Below are 14364 nucleotides of genomic sequence, written 5' to 3' on the forward strand. Positions count from 1 at the left end.
TACCCAAACATGTACATTTGTTGGTTCAACAATAGTTAACCAAATGGTTAGCCATATGAGCACTTTCATATCAACCATATTCTTCTTCACCATAACTAGTTTAAATGACTCAAATGAACTAGTTAGAGAGTTGTTCAATTGCAAGGAAATCTTATGTAACTACACAAGACACAATTGAAGTAAAAACTATTTGGTTCACTCGAATCGGTTCATGAACTTTATAGCCACGGTTTGCAATTAGCATTCCTTAGTTTATATAACATGAGTTCACAACAATCGTCTTTAGATATAACCTAACTCAAGTTCGCGGACTTAAGTTCCTGGAAGGAGTTCTCAAACTCCAACAGATTTTCTCGGGTCGAGAACTTCCGCCAGTTCGCGGACTGGGTTCATGGACTGAATTCGCAGACTTAGTTCACTGCTCTTGTTCCGGTTCTCTTGATCAACAAATTTCGCAAACTTCGGTTCAAGGAATAAGGACTTATACATATATGTGTTTCCACAATAATGCTTATATCCATCATTGTTTATAGAATCTTTACTCTCATTTCAATCATTGAAACATTCTTAGAGGACGTCATATAGTTGTTATTCACAAACCATTTTTCGTCAAAGTAATTTTCAAAGTGATTGAAACATAACATGAATTTCGTCACTAGGTAAAGATGAACTTGGCCAAAGCGAAAGCTTACCAACACATGTTTCGAGAATTAGATAGGCGAGTTAAAGTCGGCTCGAAATAGCAAATGTGTATAATCAAAGTCTATATAGTAAAACGACTTTTGTCTCAAGATAGGAGATAGAGTAGATAGACTTTTGAGTGACAGATAAGTTCAAGTCTCCACATACCTTTTTGTCGATGAAGTTCCACCAGTTCCTTGTGTAGTTCTTCGTCTTGTATGATGATCCGCCATGGAGTTCTTGAGCTCAACTACACTTTCTATCATAGTCCGAAACTAGCTATAGTAGACTAGAAATCAAGACTTATAGTTTTGATCACTAACATTGACAAACATGCTTGAGATAAAAATATATGCGAGTTTGACCGAGCAATTCTCTAACACAATTGCTTAAATAGTTAACCTGGTTGAGGAATTTCTGGTGGCGGGGAAGGTATAGGAGTAGTTTGCATCTGAGAGTGCTCATGAGAAGTGAAATTTGCATTCACGTCTTCATCTACTTCAATATCAAACCTGTATGAGAGTTAAGATGCAAAAATGATAACATACCAAGCAACAAAAGTGGCTAATCATATTTTTCTTTCAGAACCTAACAAAACAACACAACTAAGGTAGACACTAAAACATAGCTTCTATAAAGTGAATTTTCTTCAGATGTGTAGATGACTAATGCAATAGTAGAATTGGTTTCCTTACCTCTCGAAGAGATTACATAGATGTTGCTCTGGTTGGTTTGAATCAAATGGGTCAAATAAGGTGATGTTGTCTCTATCAACTGAAATAAGAAAAAGGGAACGGTACAGAATTAGTTTACATCACTCATTCTATGAGATGCTCACGTCTTTGGGTGTGTATGCTCTCATGCTTAGAAATTAAAGGGAATTTTTAGGGTAGGGTGGAAACCTTGGTGATGTTTTTGATCCTCCAGGTCTCTTGCATTCTCCTCATTAGTAAAAGGCTCATCAATACGGTCCAGCCGCTGCAATAAGTTAAACTTTAGGCTTAAGCAGCAGTCTATTTAGCAATTTGAATACCCACAAACAACTACAATTTGACAAACAAAAAATCATCTAGTTGAATTACAATCACCAGCACCCCAGATAGTACCAACCACAACAAGTGGCTCATAACAAAACTGCTGAAACATCATTTAGTTCACCCAAATGGTAGAAAACCTGCGGAACCCCAAAACAGGAAAAAAAAAGGTATAACAGATCTCAAAACCACTAAAAGCAGGTATACAATGCTAACTTTAAACGAAAACCTAATTCAAATTACAGTTCACAAAATCGATTGAAAAAGCTCGAAATTACAGGAAATTGGAAACCCTAATTTAATATTTTGGGGAAAATTGATATAAATAACAGAGAAGGGAGAGTTACCTCATATCTCCCGTATCTTGATCATCTTCAACCAATGGTGATGTTTGGAGAAGAGTCTGTGTTCTGGGTTTTAGGTGTTCTTCATCGCTTCCAATAAATAACATGAATCGGAAACCAAATCAAAATCCAAACCAATATGAGAAATAAAAGAAGAAATCGAGATATATAGATTGAGAGATTGAGATGAAACAGAGCAACAGAGATTGAGAAACTGCATATAGAGTAATAGAGAGAAAAGAGTTGGGGAAGAAAAGGTTTCGGTTGTCGCTGCTCTGCAAGTAAGGAAGAAGAAACAGGTTAAAGAGAAACTTATGTCTTCGATAGAAACAAGTAGAAGAAGTCCCGATTGTTTAAGGTCAAGGAGTCAATGAGTCAAGGGGGTGGAAGTATATCAATACACTTAAAAGGATAACAAAAATATGGGCGGAAAAAGAGTTGTAAAGTGTTACCTGAAATCATGTGAATCGCATGCTTATCATCTCCGCAGTTGCTACTAGCAACATAACCCCGGCCGTTGCGAGATCCGAAACAGAAAACAACAGTTGATAAAGTTTGGCAACAGCTTTTTCTTGTCGCTAATTAGCAACATCTCTAGCTCTGTTGCTAATCTGGGTTGCTAAATGCTGAATTTGGTGTAGTGACATGATTGAAAAAATCAGAAATAGATGTGGAAGACGAGGATATTTTTTTTAAGTAAGCTTCAAGGAGAGGCGATTATATCCACCTCCTTTATCATCACAAGAAAATATGTTTGAACAGTCAGAGGCACTTGAGGATGAATGTTCCAAAGAGGAGTATGATAAGGGTTCCGAAGAGGAGTATACTGAAGAAGTTCTAGAGTTGTATGGTGAGGAAAATCAAGGTGAATTGTTTGAAGTTGAAAATCAGTATTGTGATTAAACGCTAGAAGTACTTAAGGCATGTTGTTAGGCATCATTAAATAAAACTTTTTATGCACAAGTAACAGAGGTTTTTTCTAATTTGTCTCAACTTGAGTTTGAAAATTAAGAACAGGTGTCCGTTAAGGAAGATCTAGAGACTTTCTAGTTATAACTACATTCTTTATGCGTTTTATATGTATTCACCTCATGGTACACGTGGATTTATGGTATTACTAGTATATATATATATATATATATGCAGCCAGTTCCTTAAATGCATATGACTCCATTATAAAATATTATATCTTATATCTTATGCATTATAAATTATTTTTAGTTGCCTATATTTTCTTGCTTACCAATGTCCATGTTTTTTTCTCTTCAAGTTCTCTAAATAGTATCTCTTTACTTCGTATCTTATCACATGATGTTAAATGTTGCATTTGAGACTTTTGTTGTTCTTTTTTACTATTTGACGGCTTAGTGATGCCACTAATTGAAATGTTACAACACTTTTTCGCGAATCTTCAGTTTAAGGTCAATGCAGGAAGACTAATGAATTGGATGCCGAACAGTCGATAGAAGCTAGTAAAATTTTCAAAACATATCTTTTACATCAAAGTAGGTTTGAAATTTATATAATTAGCTAGCTGGAAGATACTCGGGTTATTTTTTGGCTCATGATTTTGAATGTTGAAATTTGCATGTTCAGACTGTAGGTATATCCATGAATTTCTCTGTATGGTGATGACTTATGTTTCATTCTCTTTTTTATGATTTTTTTTTCAACCTCATGTAAGCAAAGTTACACAAGGGAGAACTTTTTTAAAAGCTAATCAAAGAAACTGAAAAATCAACTAATTGAACACGTTAGCCAAACCATCCAACAAATAAACCCGACAACAAGAAAAATTACAAGTAGGACACTTAAATTTGCAAGCTCTTCACTGTATTGTTTAATACCCCTTAGGTGTTTTTTCACTAGAATTTACTTGGTTTTATACAATTGCATAAAAATAAAAAATAACTTGTTTTACTTGCTAAAACTTATCTACTTATTCCTCCTCATTTCACACTCTTTTTCTTTACTTTGAGATTTCATATTCCACTCTCATCACCATTCCATGTCAGTACATTCTCTCCATCTCTTTCTTGCTTTCTTCGTTTCAAAAACTTGATTTTGACCATGAAACGACGAGGGTACCGAGTATATCACAACCTTTTCCATATCAAGATATACAAGAAAACACCTTGTATAACTTTATCGAAACAATACGACCAAAAGATTAATTCAATGAGGTGTTCTTGGTAAATAGTTAGAGTTCGAAATGAACCAACTATGGGATCGTTACCAAGTTGATTGAAGTACAAGTGCAATTACATAATTATAATGCCGAAAGTAAAATAAAGTTATCCGATGACATATAAAATTTTGTTAGCGGGGAAAAATTTCTGGAAGAAAACCCCGAGACCTAGTTAAGTTTTGAATACTCACATAATTAAGTCACCATACCGATTGACTACGCAACTTCATATAGTTGAGACCAAGTAAACAATCCTTCGTTATTTTCAGTATCCATGTGCCTACAACCAATCTTGTCTATGCACGTGAATCCATGTGATAAAGTTTACTATCTTGAATTGCTTTACCGCTATGATTACTTCCGCTCTCAATTCCTTTGGATCGTAACTCAAAATAATAAAATATTAAATTTATTTCAGTAACCAACTCACTTATCGATTTCCCAAAGCAATCTTTAGATCATAGATAAAGTAGAGTAAATGGTCTTATATTTAATTAATATAAACTCCTTCGGTCAAAAATCAAACCTAACCAATCTCAGTGAACATGATATATCCACGCAACTTAATGGAAGTAGACAGTTTGATCGATCTTTTCTACTAGTCTTATGTTTATCAAGATAAACATCTTGTTGAATCACATACAACCAAGTGTTCAAGAAGTATCACAAAGACCATAAACCAAAAAAAAAAAGTTGTCAAGTCTTCAATCTTCAAATTTCAAAGTAACTGTTGCAAATAACTTGATTCCACTATTGATCAACACATACAGGATGAAGGCTATTAACAATGATTGATTAATATTCACTAAATCGGTAATACTCAATTCTCAAACAAACTTGAGTGGCTTTATATCATTATACAAGAACCTTAGAGTAAACAAGTTTGATCTATCAAGGATAAAACCGTTGAATCTTAAAAAGATCAATAATTTATCGAAAAACCAAAATTACAATACAAATTAATATTCCACCAACGATCCTACTAAAATCTTTTTGATCCCAAAGAATCCTTTAAATGAAGGCAAGCGCAAAATGTTTAACCTAATTAGATTATTCATATCTCTTAACAAGCTGGCTTCTCGCACGACCAAGTAGGATGTGTGTAAAAAGATGAGTTTATAAGAATACAAGACTCCACTATTTGTAGTTTTATAACCAAGTCATGTTTGTAAAACATGATATTACCAATTTAGAAGATCCTTAAGGTATGCTACGTTTATAATCCGGAATTAGCAAATACAAATTGTATTTCAACTATTAAATTGATATATCTAATAGATGAAAACTAATATTAGCTATCATACATCTATGTGCTTTAATAATATAGAAACTAGAGATATGATAACCTCTGGGATATGGTAAGCATACATTTCCATACCAAAATAGGTATTGAACATGATCTTTCCTTACGTATCATAGGAATATACTTGAAAATTAATATATTAGAGTTCAACACATTTTTAAATCACTATGTCGACACCTACGAACATTCCAAGTTTAACTCGTGTATGCATCTCGATGTTTGCAGAAATCCAAAGATAACAAATATATTAAAAATGTAAAAACAAAGTTAAATATTGCCAGGATCGGTCCTCGGATCGATCCTTGCCATAAGGGATCGGTACTTTCTATGGATCGGTTCTGAGATCGGTCACATTGGATCGGTCCTGAATTCATATTTTAACTACGAAACAAGTTTAACAAGTCCACTTCCTTAAAATATATTTCGTAAATTGTTTTCAAACATGGTTCCAAGTTATGAATTCATTCTGAAAATTCCACACAGTAAATAATAACGAATTGCCAACTAGTATAATGTTGAGCACATGAGTCCATAGATAAACTATACTTCAGAACTCCATAAACTTTACTTGTAGAAAATTGGATTGTGAATTAACCAATATTTTTTTTTTGGTTTTGTATTTTGGATTCCCAGCAGGCCAAAGACAAGCAGAAAATAATCATCCATCACCATGTGATCTACACCCTAGAACAACAACCACTGCACACTCTTTTTATTCATATGATCACTTTCTTCTATTCATACATTGATTATTCACTAACCAGACTTTAGTTAATTTCCCCTTAACACTCAAGCATACATAGTTATGAGGCTTATGAGCTTATAAAGCATATCATGTTCAAGTGTGCATTTAATTATTACATATAACACTAAATTTACCTTTGATCTTTAGCTCAGAACTTATTTTAATGTAGTTTTAGTGGCATGTTTCTTGCAATCATAAGATGGTTTTCCTATGTAGTCTTGATTGCAAGACTTTGAGCAGTCTGCCAAAAATACATAGGTTTTCCTATGTGGTCTTGATTTTGACAAGTTTTGTAACCTTCCTTTGATGCAAGTTTTGTAACCTTCCAAAAATACATAGGGTTTCTGGATACCGAAAACATAAGTCAATCCTAGAAGTCGAACGAAAAAACATTTTGCACAAAAATTTAACCTTTTCGCTTCTGGAAGTCATTATGAAACTGTATACCCAAACTAATTTCTGAATTTTTCTTAAATGATGTTCGAAGAGGCTATAAGAGATAAAAAAAAATAAAACAGGCTTTCGTTGCAAATCTGTACGATTGTATCTGCACCGTTAAATGTATAAGGTTGAAGCACGAGTGGTGAAGAACCATTCACTAAACCACTGTCGTTGCTTTGTTGTGTCAAGAAAAATCGCAGTCTCAAAGCTTTCAAGTTTTCTAACAACCGAAATAAATGTTTTTCTTCTTTAAGAAGATTTTTTTTATTGCCACATGAGTCTATGAATGATAAAAATCATTAGAAACTAAAAGTTTTTTTTCCTTTTTATATAATCTTAAAAGCTAAAGGTTATCTATCTTAGAAACTAAAAGTTATCTGCATATAAGAGCTTCTCCGGTGGTCCTTGTATGTTTTTCTTATAGTGCAACATACATAAACATGACATCCTCTTTCCTAATTTTTTCTCAAAATTAGGGAGGAAAAAATATTCATCTCCAACAGTATTGTTTTTGATTTCGTCTTTTGTTGGAGCTCCGCTTGTCACTAGGCTTCCAACTAGTTTCTTATAAACCCTTTTTGTCTTGTGTCGTGTTTAGAATTAAATAAAAATTTTATATAAATATAAATTTAGATTTTATTAGAGCTAAAAATGATCGTATTTATATTTAATATAGTAAAGTTAATTTTAATAAAGAAAAAGTCGACTAGTTCTAGACATTCACATAGAAGATGCCAAACCAAAATTAGGCCACATCATTTATACAATGGTTAAAGAAGATAAGGTTGGAAATGATTAAAAAAAAAGATGATGTGCATCTCGTATGGATTTAAACATTTATCTTCACCCGCATTCGATCAGGGAAACTCTAATCAGAAGTCCCTTTGGACTAGAGGATTAGGAGTGAGCAAAAACATCCAAACTCGTGGATTTTATCCAATTTGATCCGCATTTTGGCGGGTGGACATCTGATTCATGGCGGATTGGACGCGGGTGAGTTTATCAAACCGATCATTTTCACGGGTTAGACGCAGGTGGAACATCACCCATCTGTTGGACACCATGTCCTAAAGATAATGTTAGTATTATATGTATATGAAGGTTATTATACAAAATTGATAAATAATATATATAGTTTCCTATTGAGATGCATTGAAGTTCCTCGAAGATATTAAAAAAGTATCAATTTTGGATTGATCGGAGGCCTTCACATCAATAAAATTATAATTTTGGTTGTTGGAAAGACATTATGTTACTATTTTTATGTTAATTACTAGTATTTCAGTAATCTAAGACTGTGTTTGATAGCAGAGAATTAATTCTATGGAATAAGGGTAATTTTCATGGAAACTCATTCCCTGGAATTGTGAGTCCTTTGTTTGTTGTCAGACAGATAATTCATGGAAAAGATAAATTCCACCATTTGAATACTAATCATTTCCAAGGTGACCATCTTGTTAATCATGAAAAGTAATTCAGCTACAAACCAATTATAAATTCCAGGCCAAAGAAAAAACTATGCACAAATTTGGTGACGTTTTTTCACAAACACTAAACAAGCATGTATACAGAGAAAAAAATACCCATACGAACTGGAATGGTATAATGTACACCAAACTATGAAACTAACACAATGTAATCATATTTGAATCAAAAAAAAAGAAAAAAAACTAGTTAGAGAGGGAGTCATAGGGACTAAAGAGAAAAAGAAAGCAACGACGGCTCAATTTTCTCCTTTTCTTCTTTTTATTGTTTGCTTGAAGTCTCGTATTGTTTTCTCTCACGTCTCATCACGGCAGAATGATGAGTTACAGGATTACGAATCATAGTTTTTAACAAGAAGGGAAGATATGCAATCGTATCAAATCTTGAATATATTTTTTTTTCTTTCCATTCTTTCCCTATGATCTTTTCCGAGGGGGGTGGCGGAATAAAAATGGGGATCTTTCTGTGGAAAGGGGTCACGTGGGGAATTAAATCATGTAATTGATTTTCATACCAAACGATGGAATACGGGCTAATTCTGTGGAAAATGGGCTAATTCTGTGGAAAATAGGCTAATTCCGTGGAATTACCGGCTATCAAACACATCCTAAGTTTTAAACTAAGTTATATTACTTATTTTCGATATTTACTTGTTTTCATCTACATTTTTCTTTGAATCCGCATCCAATCTGCTCATTCGCTCACCCTTGGGTGCAGATATCAAATCTGGCATCTTCCATTTAGACGGATTGGATGCGGGTGATAACAAATCCGCATCCACCCATCGGTTGCTTACCTATTCAAAAAAAACTGCAACCCTGGAGAAGCACCAGCATTTGTCCAGCTATCAAGCCCAGTAAATTTACTTTGCCTCACACTCTTGGTAAGTGCGCGCAGCCCATTCCGGTTGCATTTTCTCAATGACCGGAAGAAGGAAAAAGTTAAAAACTATTACAGTTAAACCCATAATAACTATTTCTTGACATATTATTTAGTCCCTTTAATTGTGAGAGACAACTCAGAGAGGATTTCATTCTCTTTCTTGTTCAACTAATTAGATCTCCTCTTTGATTCCTGACTTTTCACTTTCCAGTACTAGAAAACCCTACAATAGAAAAAATCCAGGCATCCAATTAATGAATATCTGAAGAAATCCGATTCAAATTTGTAATGTCATGGGAGAATTAGATTATCATTTGTCATGATTTCATCTTCATCTTCTCCATCATGGTTCTCGGGATTAGTTAGAAGCCGTAGTACTGTTAAACCCGAAAACCCTAGTAACATGATGACTACTGACGCGATCGCAAGTGAAGGAGGAGGGATTATCAGTGGTGGTTCTGTTAGTCGAAAGAATCATGGATTTCTATTCAAGTATGGGCCTAAATCTGCTCAGGTTTGCCCATCATTTTGATTTTGGATTTATTTTATTTTTTTGTGGTTCATTTTGATGAATGAATGAATGAGTAATTTGAGTTTTGATTTTGAAAATTTCTTTGTTTTTAATCTTGTGGTTAATTTTGATGAATGGATGAGTAATTTGAGTTTTGATTTTGTGATTATCTATCAGGTTGCATTTAAGACCGGGGATTTTAAACAGCAAGTCATTTTTATTGGTGGATTGACTGATGGTCTTTTAGCTACTGAGTATGTTAAGTTTAATAGCATTTTTTTGATATAATTTTACTCGTGTTCATTTCATTCTTTTGGGGATTGTATGAGTTGAATGTTAGTTGAGCAGATTATGCGGGGATACTTACATTGAGTAAAAATTTGTAACTTTTTTGATTGACTTAATGATGTAGTTTGCAATATACTCTTGCAAGAAATTAGCTGTGTTATAGTTGATGGTAATTATGTATGTGCATTTGTTTTATGTATTTATGGAGGTTCTAATGGTACTCTTATGGGTATGTGTAGTTATGTGGAACCTCTATCAATTGCTCTGCAAAAGGAAAAATGGTCCCTGGTCCAGCCTTTGCTCTCATCATCTTATACTGGATATGGTACCTCAAGCTTGAAACAGGTAAGTTTTTTTCTGGGGCGATGTTATTTTAGCTCAGTGTTTTGCCTCCGTTGGGTATTTGGGTTTGCTGTCTAGGTTATTTTGTTTAAGGAGTATTATCTTGGATCTTTAGTATTAGAACGCAACTTTTCAGTATCGGTAAAGATTGCATGTTGATTCTAGTTTGCGCATATTGTGGAATGAGACTTCGGTTGTGATTGCTTTTCGAACATACTTCGATTGTGATTGCTTTTGGAACATGACACTTGTTGATACATATTGATTGAACCATATATTAGACCACCTTTGTAATGCAAACCTCTTTTTCCTCTACTAGACATCAGTTTAAATGCCTGAAATATAACTTTCTGGATGAATTGGCAGTAAATAGCCACTCTTTTAAGGATCGATGTCTTTGTGATGCCTTAAAGTGACAATAGCCATCATTGGAGTTGTTGCCTAGAGGTTATATAATCAAATGAGAGTGGGATTCCTTGCTCGGTGTCTATTAAATGTATAAAGTGGTGTTTTCATGTTTACTTCCAGAGTGAAGTCAGTTGTTTGTGAATCATAGAATGTCTAATTGTTGTGTATTATCTTTTGGTTATATTTTTTTGATTTGAGATGTTCTTGCTGTATGTGTTCTAAAGGATGCTGGGGAGCTCGATCAGCTAATCAGCTATTTAATTAATAAAGAAGATTCTACAGGTGTTGTGCTTGTAGGGCACAGTACTGGATGTCAGGTGAGACTTACAATAGTTGCAAAATATATTATCCAATTTTTGTGTTTCTTTAATGGACTTTAGATGTGAGAGATAATGTACTTAACGGTTGCATGTAAATAATTAGGATATTGTTCATTACCTGCGCACAAATGCTGCATGCTCCAGGGCAGTCCGGGCAGCCATTCTTCAGGTATTTTGTGACTCCCATTTATCAGTTTGTCTCTGCATATTTTGAGCATCCTATTTCTCTGTGCTTGTTTATCTTGTAAAGTGGAATCTGACAATACATGTGTTTCTCTTTAGAATTTCAAACTGCTGTAGTTACAAGAGTGAGCAGTACGTAAGTGAAAATTCTTTTAGTTTTCCCAATCGCTTAATTCTATACTGTCTGCAGTAAAGGGTCCCGTTGTAGATGTAATATGGCTCAATACTTTAGGAAGGCTTATCCACTCATGAAAAACTTTTACTGGCATTGGATATACCGTGCTTCAGGATCTGTGCTACGCGATGGCAGTTGAGTTTGCTACTGAATATATGAACTGTATAGACAAACTTGTAAAGTAAATAATATATCAAGTGAAAACATACTATATTTATCTTAAGTCTTACCTCCAAACCCCCCTCCACCAAGCGCCTCTGGGTATTTTAGGGGTTAAACCTATTTATTAAGCAATTTCATTAGAGAAGGGTTGGCTGTAGTCTGTGGGATTTGGCTATGCTGTACTGTAGAGTAGTTAGTCGCATCTTGTCATCAAGGACCCCGTAAACAACTCTTTGATAATCTCATGTGGCATTCAGTCTGAAGAGCAGCACTAAAATCCTTGGGATGAAATGGCATCTCCAAGTGATATTGGTTTCATTTGGTGTTCATCTAGGTATTTTGATTTTATTTCTATTGTCTTTTTGTCAATGCTGGTGGAATCACCTGATTTGGTTTTGAAAGAGCTGGGTCATCTGTAATTGCGAAAATATATATATTCAAAATTTAAGCTCTTGTACTGAACTTTTGCCACGTGATATCTGAATATGCTAAACACTTTTTCAGGTTTTAACTGCACAGATGCAAACATTATTTGTCAGTTTAGATAATAACGCCAATTTGAATGATTCAGGCTCCAGTTAGTGATCGAGAGTTTAGAGCAACTCTTCCTGAGACAGCAGAAATGATCGACTTGGCGTCAACGATGATCAATGAGGGTCGGGGTGATGAGTTAATGCCACTCCGAGCAAATCCAGATGCCCCTATTTCTGCCTATAGGTAGGTAATGGAAATGGTTTGTTGTTTGGAGTAAGTGTAGCAGTAGGACCATGAAGTGGAACTAGGTTAACTAGTTTAAGTTCTTAGTCAAAGTAGTGAATGGGCAGTAGAATGGAAAATCCAAAATTGTATGCTTTAGCTAGTACAAAGCCTGAGCAGTAAGCATGTCTGAGATTGTTGTTTCCAGCTGGACAGTTGGCGGCATAAGTCCATGTTATTGTTTTGTCTTAAATCTGTGAATTGGCATTATGCTACACTTGATTTCATTGTTCTATACGTATAAGTTCTACAGAACATTTCACACAGTGCTTTCTGAATACCAAGTACCTTGTAGGTATCACTCACTTTGTGCATACATGGGAGATGACGACATGTTCAGTTCTGATCTTACTGATGACCAACTGAAGACTAGACTTGGACATATGTCACAAACACCTTGCCAGGTAAGCAAATTTTGAACCATATTTCTGAGCTTTAACTTATAAGTAAGGCAATATCTACAACCTTTTTTTCCTCGAATGTTTAATTGGAGAAAACACATAACTGTTCAAACTTTATTATGATGTTAACAAGTTTTAACTTTTTGGCGAGCTATGTGATAGCATACTGTTGTATATGAGTAGGCAACACTTCGCATTAGACCCACAACCCACGGACTAAGAGCATCATTTGGAATTTGCCCCGGCACTTTTAAGCAAAAAACTAGGGAAGCATGTTGGCCCGACTTGAGAACCAACCCAGAAACTATATAAATTTGACGAAATTAGTCCATAATTTCACAAATTTTGGAAAAATCTAATTTTAGTCTTTCTTGATAAGTGACTGGAGCTCAAGTTACTTAGTAAATGAACAACGGAGTTGTGCATTCACTGCAGGTTATTTTTTCGATGGCTGATGAGTATGTTCCGGAATATGTTGATAAGAAAGCATTGGTGGAAAGGTAACGCGTATACCAACAGACTTGTAGCTCTGTGTTTTGTCTGGCCCATAATTCAGTCTCATGATTTGACAAGTCTTTTCTATTTTTTATTATCCTGTGCAGATTATGCAAAGCATTGGGTGGAGCAGAGAAAGTTGAGATTGAATGGGGAAACCACTCTCTCTCTAATAGGGTTCAAGAAGCAGTACAAGCGATAGTAGATTTTGTTAAAACAGAGGGACCCAAAGGCTGGGATGATCCCTGGCACTAACATAACCCATTCAAAGTCTCCATTTCTTTCCCCCATTTTTTTTCTAGGTTACTTTCTGTTGTCATTCCTTTCATTGTATCTTTTTCATCTTTCCTGGTCTGTTCTTTCTTCTTCTTTTGTGAGATAGATTGAAATCTATCTGAATGTGTGATCTTGCATTAATTTTGGTGTTATTGGTGTGGGGTTAAAATATGTTTGCAGCTGTATTTTCAAATGCATCAGATTTAGTGTTACTGGCGTCGAGTTAAGCTATGTTTGCAGCTGTATTTTCAAATGCTCGTCAAATTTTCTTTGAATGAAATACACATTTCCGGGACAAAAGAAGGTGAAGCTGCACCTAGTTAGCAACTCGAGGTCATAATCTAAGTATTATTCGTTTAAGTCTGATCCAATATTCGATCAACGGTTCCTAAATCGTGTGGTCCAATATTCGATCAGTGGAATAAGTTTATTCGATCAATGACTCGTAATTCTGAGATAATTCGGAACGACTCGCAATGAGCACGTCTAATGAAGAGCCATCAATTTTCTGATTAGAATATCAGATATTAGAGATTTACATAAGGGTTCATCAGGCAAGCTGCCTAATGTTGCTGCAAGATAATGGACATTCAAAGAGAAATTACAACACTACAAAATACAATCAAGTCTAAATTTTTTAATTTTCAAGAGCGAACTGTTTATCACGTAACCGTAGCATAGATGATCAAAGAAGACGGTTTTCAGAGAAGTTTATATCTTCCACGGATGTTTCGACACAAGTTGTTTAGACCCAACTGTCTAAATTAACATACAGAGGAAATGTGAACTATGGTACTGTTATTCGCTTTGGGGATAGTGGATAAGACACATGAAGACAGAATTTAGAACACCATTTATTTCACTGATGTCCGTCGTATAGCTCACAGTTCACCTCCGCTTTAATTCGCTGATGCCCAAGACTTTTGGGGACATTCAACATCCAC

At 34.8% G+C, this 14364-nt stretch overlaps 1 protein-coding gene across 1 annotated transcript; it reads left to right on the plus strand.

The window, feature by feature from the left end:
• The first annotated feature begins 9214 nt into the window (after positions 1-9214).
• LOC113345600 (UPF0613 protein PB24D3.06c-like) lies at positions 9215-13673 on the plus strand. Its single transcript, XM_026589374.1, has 9 exons — positions 9215-9617; positions 9792-9868; positions 10142-10247; positions 10877-10969; positions 11076-11141; positions 12064-12209; positions 12544-12652; positions 13085-13149; positions 13252-13673. Exons 1-9 carry the CDS (start codon positions 9423-9425, stop codon positions 13397-13399), a joined length of 1005 nt encoding a protein of 334 aa, XP_026445159.1. The 5' UTR covers positions 9215-9422; the 3' UTR covers positions 13400-13673.
• Positions 13674-14364: the final 691 nt, after the last annotated feature.

Source organism: Papaver somniferum, unplaced genomic scaffold (genome assembly GCF_003573695.1).
Source record: "Papaver somniferum cultivar HN1 unplaced genomic scaffold, ASM357369v1 unplaced-scaffold_81, whole genome shotgun sequence".
NCBI lineage: Eukaryota > Viridiplantae > Streptophyta > Magnoliopsida > Ranunculales > Papaveraceae > Papaver > Papaver somniferum.